The 10,895-nt window shown below is 42.0% G+C and overlaps 1 protein-coding gene across 1 annotated transcript in view; it reads right to left on the bottom strand.

Annotated features, from left to right (window-relative positions):
* The window catches only part of LOC311269486 (TLC domain-containing protein 3A-like), a 36,233-nt gene continuing 25,338 nt past the window's right edge, over positions 1-10,895 (bottom strand). Inside the window, exon 5 of the mRNA XM_084373647.1 lies at positions 1-10,377. Within this exon, the coding sequence (XP_084229773.1) occupies positions 10,072-10,377 (306 nt within the window). The 3' untranslated portion in view covers positions 1-10,071. The remainder of the gene's footprint in view (positions 10,378-10,895) is intronic.

Raw genomic sequence — 10,895 nt, 5'->3', positions numbered from 1 at the left:
GTCTATCAAATCAAATTTATTGAATTTTTAAAGGGGTGCTCTGAATTCACAAGTTGCAGCTACAGTACATATTTCCTCTTGTATCGATTCTTTGAAGCTATTTCGTAAAACAGTCTCCGTCTTTCTTCTCAGATAAGGAAATTTCCTCCTCAAAAAAGGGTCACGCTACAAAAAAAAAAAAAGGACAGATGCGTCAAATCTGATAATATATGTATATGAAAAATTAGACTGCTATCAAAAATAATGTGGGGCAGGAAGTGTTCGAGGTTGTGAAGGTGCTGCATCTAATTCAGTTAAACACCCCGACGGCGGGACAGTTGAGCGATATGTCAGCAGGTCACGATTTTAAAATCCCAAATCTTCCAGAAACGTCCGACAGACGAGACGTCCGACGCGACAGAAACACAGCAAACAAAATCCAAGACTACCATAAATCTACTCTTTAAAGGGCTTCAACTTCAAATGATCCGTGTTCATTTAGAAAAACAACATCATGGGACTCGTGTGATGATTTGAAAACAAAGATTAAATGCTACAAAATATGAACATAAAGGCCTTACATTTCAACAGAATCAAAAGACAACAGCTTGTATCTCATTCTAGCAGTAAATGCATAGCAATCTGTTTAAATATGAATCGTATGCTTCTTCAAACAAACGATGAGACTTTACTTCGTGATCCTTCTTGAGGACTGAAACTGTAATTTCTCTGTGAGGATTATTGTGACGACAGTAAAACACCATAAATACAGCCGCAACCTGTAAACACTGCCTGCCGTCTCAGCTCTTTCACACCAAATAAGATTTCTTCACAAAGGCACTGGAGACCAAAGTTTGGTTTCAATGTCCACGGATCAAAATCAGCCCCGGCATGCAACACAGTTTTTTTTTTTTAAATTCCAAGTTCACCCAGAAATCTAAACGTGCAGCTCGACGGCCCGATGACGCATTCAGGTCATGTCAGGAGAAACCAGAACAGAGAAGATAGTTGAAAGGTGTTTAAAGACGTCACTTTAGACGTCAAAATGATCCATTATCTGTGATTCTAACAGATTTTTATCTTATTTTGTCAGATTTTTAAACATTTTATAAACTGGTCAACAACAAAGTGCATGTTCACCTTGTGATTACAACTTCTCCTGGGATCAGACTACATGATACTAATGCCTTTTTAAAAAGTCATGAACCGTGTTTCCATCTTATGTCAAGTGAATTTGTAGATAACTTTTGAAATGTAGTTAAAAAGGAAAATGGGAATTGGGCCTATCCATCAGCTGGTTAAGAGCAAATGGTCAGGAGCTGGCAGGATGTTACACATGGCTGTGATAAACAAGAGAAGAAGAAGTGGTCGCCAATGGGAAACAAAAACAGTTTTTTGCAAACTGCCAATGAAACCAAGATGAAGAAGAAGAAGACAACACTAGTCGTCCATCTACAAAAGAAAATGGGAGGTGTTCAGGTGTTTTTTTTTCCCGGCTTCCTTCTCTGGCGACCAGTCCCGTGATGTAAATGTTGGCTGAGGGCTCGAGCACAAAACATGCGAAGGCCTTATTGAAATTTCAAAAATTAAGTTTATTCTTCGTCCAAAAGAACGGTGTTTGTGAGGGCGTTAACATGCTCAAGAACTCAAGAAACATTGCACAAAGTTCAGTCGTTGAATGCAACCGCAAGGACTTCCTTCACCAACATGTATGAGATCTGGTACACATGTAAACCTACAAAACGTCCATCAGTGCCATGACTTACAGTGAACCCCACAGGAAGATGGCCTTTTTGAATTAAGTGTTCAAATGTGCACGTGTTGTACTTTAACCAACTTGACTGCATCAACTCTTTTTTTTTAATATTGTGGTTTCCATCAACCTTTTTTCTGATGCGATGCTTCATATAAAAATAATAAAAAACAAGCCTATAGAGTCACAAATCAAACACGTCAGACCAGACGACTGACGCCGGTCAATCAGAGCTTGATCTCTACATGATGGGAAAGGACTAACTTCACTGTTCCACCTGACGGCGCCCACACAACTGTTCACATCAAGTTCATTCACTTCTTTGTCTGTAGAGTTGTATGGGGGAGTTATCAGGGCCTCTATGGGTCACTGATGTGGTCGTAAAAGTGTCAAACTACATGAAAGAAGGTCTTTTTGTGGGTACATTGAGCCACAGGAGGTAAAATTAGCTATTTTTTTGTCCCAGACGATGCCACTGTGTAGTCTGATCCCAGCATTTCAAATATTAGCTCTCATTTACATACAACATGACATGAATGCCACATTAGACCACCAGTTTTTGAATCCGTTCTAGCTTTAAAACTGTTATCCAGCCTTCACTGCCTAGCGAGTCAGTGGAAAAACACCTAAAACCCACCGCCGAACTCACCCCCAGCCCAAATCCTGGACTCCCCCACAGGAGAGAGGGACCAACCCTGAATCCATGTGTGAATACAAAGCAGCAAACTCAAACAAAAAAGTGTCAAGGGTTGCAAAAGAGATCCCATTCCCATCTCAACAATCAACAGCAACTCCAAACATGTACAACCTAATCTATATCGAACGACAGGAACAAAGACACCAAAAACTTCCACGGTTGTTTCAGCCATCTAGCTTAAGACAGAGAAGGCTATCATGGGAACGCGTTGAAGCTTATAAAATGCAGAATAAAGAAACTCTCAAAGGTAGAACAGATGCTAACCCCAAAAGGAGGTCACTGTTTTTTTGTAATGCTACAAGATCAGTGGCAGTAGCCTCAATGTATTAGCATGGGGCCTACTATCATAGTGTTAGCTTGTAAAACAAAGCTTTAGCATGGTCTCGTGAGTAAGTATGCGCGTGTGATATTTAGTGCTAGCATGGTGCTTGCTAGCATGTTTGTAACGATTAAACATACAACTGTGTGCTAAAATGTAAGCATGGAGATCGATCACTGAAAAATAATGTTAGCAAGAGGGCGAATATTGCACTAAAATGGTAGCATGCGAGATGAGTTGTTAGCTTGGAACAACCACTGCACATGTTAACTTTGAGCTTATTATACCTTCACAGTGTGATATCACTTGCTAGCACTTAAAAGATAAAGCACTAGCCTGTCTGTAACCAGTAAACATACAACTATGTGATAAAGTGCCAACGTGGGTGAACTCTCACTCAAAATAGCATTAGCAAGGCGATGGCTATAGTGTGAAAATGTTAGCATATAGGCTACTATAACTTGGTACTTCAAAATGAGGTGTTAGCTTGGAACAACCACCCAGTGTTAGCATGGAGAGTACTCTCATTTACAATGATGTTAACGAGAGGACAACTGTTGCACCAAAATGGTAGCTTCAGGGCTACTAATGTCTCAACAATGTAAAATAAACTGTTAGCATGAACTTCAACAACAACAAAATGAAAATAGTGTTACCAAGGAGAGCGTTGCTTAAGCTAAACAGCGTTAGCACGGCGAGGCCAATGCTGTACTTGCGTCGATTTTGGTGCCAATGTTCCCATTCGATAGAAGTCACACAAATTAATTCTTACATAGGCCTAACTACTACAAAGAAAACAAAGCATATCTTTTTTTTTTTTTATTCTTTTTTTTTTTAATGTTACTGTGTTTTTTGTTTTGGATAAATCAAAAGTTTATCAGTAAATCTATGTATCATGGAGTAAAAACATCATCACGAACCCGACAAGTTGGTCGCTCTCTGGGAGTCCGATAAAGAGGATAAGACTGGAGGGTAGTTATTTTGTAAAATGAGAAGTGAGTCACAGCGTCTACATTATGTCTAAAAAATACAGAAAAATGAAATGTCTCTCTCTTTATAATCGCTACAGTTACTGTGATTATGTGCCAGACAGTCTTTGGTTTACCAACCCTTAATAGAAGCATCACAAGCCGTGTCAGAAAAGCATAAATAGAAGAAAGAAATCTAACAAGGAAGAAGAAAAAAAAAAAAATCTTTTAAAAAATATCGTATAGAAAAGAAAACAGCATACCATTCTAGATGTGATCATCTTCAAGAATCAATCTCACAGTTTCATCATCTTACAATAAACCTCTATACACACACATATGCTAACTTCATCGAACCCTGAGCAAAGAGGATGAACTTAAGACTTTCTACAGTAAGAATCTATCACGTGTTAAAGATATGTGTACTCTGCATGCCTCGAGCCTTTTTCATGATTCTTCGTGAGGGATTTTGGATCAGTTTGTGTGCGATGAGGCAGCGATCCAGACTGCTAGCGATGGATATAATGTGGCTTTGTCTTCCCCTTGGCTATGAAAACACTGTAGTCAGGTAAGTGTAGCAGGTTTTTTTTTTTTTTTGGGCCCCCAACATCATCAGATATTAAGGGTCTTTATTAAAATCACGCATCGGGAAGTCATCAGTTGATATGGCCGTTTTTCTACGAAATTACATTTTGATTTTTGGACACAGTCACACACCCTTACAAATATATAGAAGTTTCCTTTTATGATTACCAGAAAAACAAGATGAAAGAAAAGAGAAAACAAGGTTTGATGATGATGATCGATGGTGGAATGTCGTATTTTCTATATTTATTCCATGATTTCTACGCATGCAGACTGCTGATCAAATCTTAACGGTCAAATTTCATCTCCCCCATCGGTAACGAGTTCCCCCATTGACTCTCTGTCGAGTGTGACGGATATTTTCCTTAACTGCCTGTCAGATCTGACAGTTTCTGTGGCTGTCAAACTCAAAGAGTCCTCGACGAAGTGACGTTCTGAACATCTTAAAAAAAAAAAAAGTGACTCGAGCACATCGATCACAGCAGAGTTTTGTGTCATGATGGTATAAATGTTTCTTCCCACTGTGAATCAACTTGTAGATGAAACTACTCCATATGTCATTTTTTTCCCAGGTATTAAGCGGAGGTTGAGGTCATGGTGGCGGAAAAAAAAAAACAGAGAAAAAAAATGAGATATATGAAGCGCAGGAAATGCCCGCCTGGCCCCGACTAATCCCTGCCTGTAAACTGCTGAGTGGACAAGCAGATAATCTTGTCGACAGATGGCGGCAGAGAGGAGGGAGGGCTCGCTCTGCTCTGCTGACGCTCTCAGCAACTTTCTATCACTGAGGAAGCACATCGGCCAAGAGATGAGTTAAAGCAGAAGACACGAGGCAGGAGTGATGGGAGGATGGAGGCTGGAGGGGAGGGGAAGCAAAGGAATGACCTGCACAATAGTATCCTGGTTAAGATCGAAGTGAGTCGTGTAAACAGCTGATCAGAAACCTGGATATACTACCTGGAGTACCCTGATGGAAAACAGGATACTGAAAGGCATGCGTACACCTCGTACAGGTTTCTGAACAGTCTCATAGTGGCTGAGATGGTGAGAAATCAAGACACCTTCAGCAGAGTTGTGATAACTTACACAGGGATATGAAGAACCAGGTTTTTTCACTGTTCATGTAAACGCTGTCTCCCAAATATAAATCAAAACCAGGACAATAATGCACAAAGAGGAGGCTTTTAGAGAGTAACACAGCCTGTTATGAATGCATCAAGTACAGGTAACAAATCTGGAGACGAGTGCACGAAGAGGCTGAGGGTGAACAGGACAGTAAAGCAAGAAAAATGTGTGGGAGAGTTGGTCTGAAATCAGGACAAAGAGCCTGGGATGTTTCCAGTAAGAGTGGCCCGGTCAGCAGTGGACAAAAGAGGCCTGCACTCTGCTGGGCCGCAGCCAAACCAGACAAACAAGCCCCATCATTCAGCAGCTCGGCTCTCCTTACTGCCTCTTCCTCATGCTGCTCGTCAGCAAACAGTCTGTCGACCAAACAAGGACACTCATCACCTTTTTCTCCCTGCGCTGCGGTCCCGACCTGACGTGGATGTCGATGTGTTCGCCTTAGCGAGGGGCAGAAAATGTACTGCAAGATCGCCACACGTGGCACGGGACCACTACAGCACAGGGCTGGTGATCGTTAAAGAAGTTTCGACACCGGTACCGATGGCTTGACTTCGATAACGGCTCCTGAACGATTCTTTTTACGTTGGGAGCCCCGTCTCTGACCGCAACCTCGTGTTTTTCCATGCTGCATGTTCATTGGCTCACTGACTCTGATGAGATTAACTCCTTAGGTATTGACATTTAGTACCGAAATTTAGCATCGAATGCAAAAAGACATTTTTCGATAGTTGGCAATTCAGACCCACAATGCAACAGCAGCACACTGGTCATTTCAGCGGTCTTAACGCTTGAAAGTTGAAACTTTTGACTTCTTTCGGGAATCAAAAGAGGCCCTCGAGTTACGGGGCCCCTCCAGCAGGAACATGAAACATATCTCCGCTCCATGAACACACTCGGGCGTTTTATTGGTCTGGTGTGGCCAGTAGCTTTTGGTGGCTATTGTTGCTAATGTTACATGTTTTCTTCTTTAAAGGCCCAACTTGTAAGTTAATTTTTGAGTCCCAACTCAGAAAATACTGTCACTTTGAGACTTTAGGTCGGGTCGGCCACCGTCCCCGAGCGTCAGTATTTGACGAGTTGGGAATGAGCCTCCAAAAATCAACTTTCTTACAAGTTGAGCCTTTAAATTTGCTCACCAACGTCTGACAGACTGTCTGTACTATCGTGAAGCTAAACCATGAATTCACAACGATCCCACCAATCGTCACTTGATGCACAGTGGCTGCTGTATTGGGGAAAAATGACAAGCTCGCTTTAACGCAAAATGGAAACAGCCATCATGACACAAAAGCATCTGAGAAAGTAACATGTGGAAGAAATTTGGATTCTAAACCAGAGATACAAAAATGCGGATAAAGGAAAGAAAGTTTGTTGCCTTTTAAAACTGGAATTAACGTTAAAATGGCAACAAAGCTTGTTAGCTTGCTAGCCACGTCAAATCTACAACAAAAGGTAAGGGTTAGGCTAAGTTAGTTTCATTCAGATCGATTCAAAAGTATTAGTTTCGTTCAAACTTGGATGTTTTTGAAAAAAGTCGCAGCCTCCTGAGGTCAGTATGCAAACAGGAAAACTCTGCCCGTTTTGTAAACTGAGCTGCAGTTTGTAAACGTCGTCCGTATATTGCTAGAAAAGTTGTTAAAAATCATCGGTTTACACTTTTTTCAGCATTATATGAACTCGAATTAATCAAAACACCGGCGAGGAAGATTCGAAAGACGAGCAACTCGACTTGTAACGCGACACGAGACCATGTTTGTGTTGTGGAGTCCCAGTAGAAATGCACAGGAGAAAACAAATGGATGGTCCCAAAAAGAAGAGAAACGAACACAACATACTGAGGCGTTTGGATTAATCTGATATAACTGGACATTAGTGTTGTATACATGCACCGCAGCAGCCTCTTTTTTTTGCATAGATTGAATTTGCAGGACATTAAAAAAAGGCCATTAACGGCGCAGATTTAATCAGTTAGTTCACTATAAAGCTCGAACGACCAAGAATATTATCCGAGGAGTTAAAACTCAGGGTCTTGTGTCATCATTCTGAAAATAACATCCTCTATCTATTCTTTGATATGACGAAATAATATTCTCAAGATTAAAAGTGAAGCATTGATTTTCTCTCATAAATGCCTTTTTTTTTTTTTTTTACTTTAAATGTCTTTATGCAACTGTGAATCCGACAAAAAATAACTGCTTTGCATGATAAAAATGGTCCTCTTAGTTCTAATTGCGATGTCTAGATATAGCTTTACGTTTTAAAACTTCTGTGTGTGTGTGATGAAACTAAAACTTGATGTAAATCTCTAAAAACATGTAGTATATGTATATACACAGCCCTGTGTGAAGTGCTCAATGCAACAGCTGATAAGACAGGTGCATGTAAATCTCTGGAGCCTCAGGGGAAACTAAACAGTTACTGGATGTCATCTCTTAAAGTATTTTACAGATCAGTTTCAGGAAGAATCTCTCCTGATAGCCGTGACGTTTTCATGTCAATGCTCTGTTTCAGTTTGCCCCGGTGAGCCACTGCCCACCTTATTGCTCTGACCTTGGCCCTGAGTTCGTCCCAACCATTGGGCATCACCGTGTCCTCATCACCCCCCCCATCTGAGGGGGCTTTTCCACCAAGATGGAACCAGTCCTGTTCCGGTTCGTGCACCAAATTTTGAGCCGTTTCTGAGCCTTTCGACCAAAAGTAAATTGGTCTGGAACCAGAAAAAAAGCAGGTTTTCCTTGAACTGAAGCGCGAGCCGAAGGTCGTCGCACATTGTGCATCCTTAGCCCCTTTTTACTCAGTGAGGTTCGCCTCCATATTGTTTTTTTACACTGAACCAAGCAGCCCTGGTTTGTCATTTCAATGGGCTGTCTGTTAAAGCTCGGTTACTACCTCTGCTGGCGGGTTAGAGACAAAATGAAGCCGTCCCCCTCATCCCGCCTCTGTGACGTTTATACAGATGGGGAGGCGGAGTAACGACCAGTTTTTCCCGCCATGAACAGGCAGTGCAGAAAAGGGCTCGTGAATACAGTGGTTCCGCTCAGAATTGGTGGAAACGCCAAGCTAGTTTACTAGATAGCGCCAAGGGCTCAAGGAAAGTTCAAGAACCAGAACTAATTTGGTGGAAATGGGGTAATGTGTGGCCTGATGAGCAGAATCGATTGACTTTTTAAAAAAAAATCTCCAGCAGCTTTAATATCAGTCTGTAAAGTGAGCCTCCAAGACTTGGGGCTGTTAACATCGCAGTGTTTCTATGGCAGCTGCGATGCTCCAGTGTCATCTAGACAGAGATTGTGGATTCAAAAAGATGAATTGGTCCATAGCAAGGACCCAAACTAACCCTTTGCTTTGTAGAAGTGGGGTAAAAACCCTCAGATATGCAAAGGTTACAGAAAAAGCTGAATTTCGTTCGTCCAAAAAGACATTTTTTTTTGCAACAGAGGGCCAGATCTTATCCTATCATGGCTTTACATTTACTATTTAGACAATGAGAGCAGTGATCCATTTGAGGTCTTGACCAAACTTTGAAGTTATATAAGCCATGCTTTCATGTGAAATGACTTGATTTTGCAAAAAAAAAAAAAAAAGTAAAATGGTTCCCACAACTGAGGTAATCCTTTGTTGGTGCCACCGTTCTCCCGACTCCGGAGGATATTGCCAGAATGAATTCCTGAAACTTTGTTATAATGGAAGTTTCCCAAGAACTTGAGTGCACCGTTAATTCCTGGGGATACACTACGCATACAGAGCTAGCACCCTGTTGAAGGAGATGGCTTCTGAAAAACAAAAAGGAGCCATAAAAGGGCTGTAAAAGTGTGCTGGATGTTACGGAGGTGAACAAGGAGATTTGCAAACTGATGCCATGATGACATGCTGTATGGGAAAGCAAAAAAAAAAAACAAAATAAAAAAGGGTAAGAACTCAGAATCTATCACATTAACAGGGTTTTTTAGCAAATGAAGCAGTTTTTAGCTCTAAGATGTGGATGAGGTGACACGTATTCCTCACAGTTATTCCTGCTAATACTGCCTGGATTTGTATCCCACCCACCACTTTTCCTAATCCTTCTCGTCAGCGTGATTAGTGAATGGATGGGAGAGGAAAAAACTATCCGACACATTACAGCAAAAACCATAAAAATAAATACATCCTGTAGGAACAGCGACTCTCACACACACTGTAACAGACCTTCCAAATCAGCAGAGGCTGTAAACACAGTAAGAGGAAGAGATAAGATAATGTCTCTCCGCGGAGGCTCTTCTTCAGTTTCTAGTACTCTTACTCCATGTTTTATTTCGCAGTGAAGCCAACATGATCCTTCTTCAGTGTTGTAAATGTTAACAAACGCAGCGTAGCACTTCAACAAGATCCAGGAAGGAGCCAAAATCCAAAACAAAAACTCCAAATCATCAAACTTCAGTAGTAGAATTGGATCGGTGGAGAGGTCCACGTAGGCAGCAGATTTGTAACAGAGGAGTTAGACTGTGTGGAGAATGCCCAGGAGTTGTGGGACAAGAGCAGGCAGTCCTGGTGTACTACAGTACAATGGTGGGGTTTGAAATGTGTTAAGTCAATCTAGTGCCTTTGCAGAAGTAGTTGCATTAGTAGCTGAGTGTGCGTCTTGAGCGAGCAAATCGTGAACTGGATATCAATCATCCTTAGAATTGTCAGTGATAGTGGCAGCAGGAGACGAGTCTTGCATACGGCTACGCTTGTACAGACGGTAGCCCTTTCGGCAAAGCAGGATGAACCAGTAGAGCTGCGGCGCCAGGATGCACGAGTTGCCCAGGTTGGCGGTCAGCGGCAGGTGGAAGGGAACGCTGTAGAGCGGGATGCCATAGTGTTGCCCGTACACCCAGTACATGTAGGGGAAGAGGGCGATGCGGCACATAAAGAAGGTGAGCAGTACCATACCACCGTTGGCCTTGTGCAGCCAGCAGTCCTGGAGGCTGAGCTGGTGGAGGAGACAAAAAGAGGAAGGGGGTAGAAATAGGATTTTAAAGTAGAACTTAAAGACATGGTTAAATAAAAAATGTATTATCCAAGTTTCTTTCTGTCTCGACATTTCTGACCTTTGAGGGAACAAGTTTTTGCTGCTCCACGTTCTGGTGTGACCAGAACATTATCATGTTTACTGTGAACATATTACATTTTAACATATACACCGATCAGCCACAACAGAGCTGTGGCATTGACCTTGCCCCCTCAAATACCCCAAATCCCAATCCAATCAAACATCCGTGGGATGTGCCCGGACAAAATCAGATCCTAGGAGGCCCCATTGTGGATCAGACTCGGCTCTTACACATCAAGACATGGACATAGGACCATTGGGGGGTGTCAGCACGAGGGCTTTGGTGGTCGATCCTTTGAGTCATGTGGGTTGCAACATGGAGCCTCCATGAACCTGATTTGTTCCGGTGTGTCCAACAGATGCTTGTTCGGATTGGGATCTTGGGAATTTGGTGGCAA

This window comes from Pagrus pagrus (genome assembly GCF_965226575.1).
Source record: "Pagrus pagrus genome assembly, chromosome: 14".
NCBI lineage: Eukaryota > Metazoa > Chordata > Actinopteri > Spariformes > Sparidae > Pagrus > Pagrus pagrus.
This window is presented reverse-complemented; position numbering and strand designations above follow the sequence as displayed.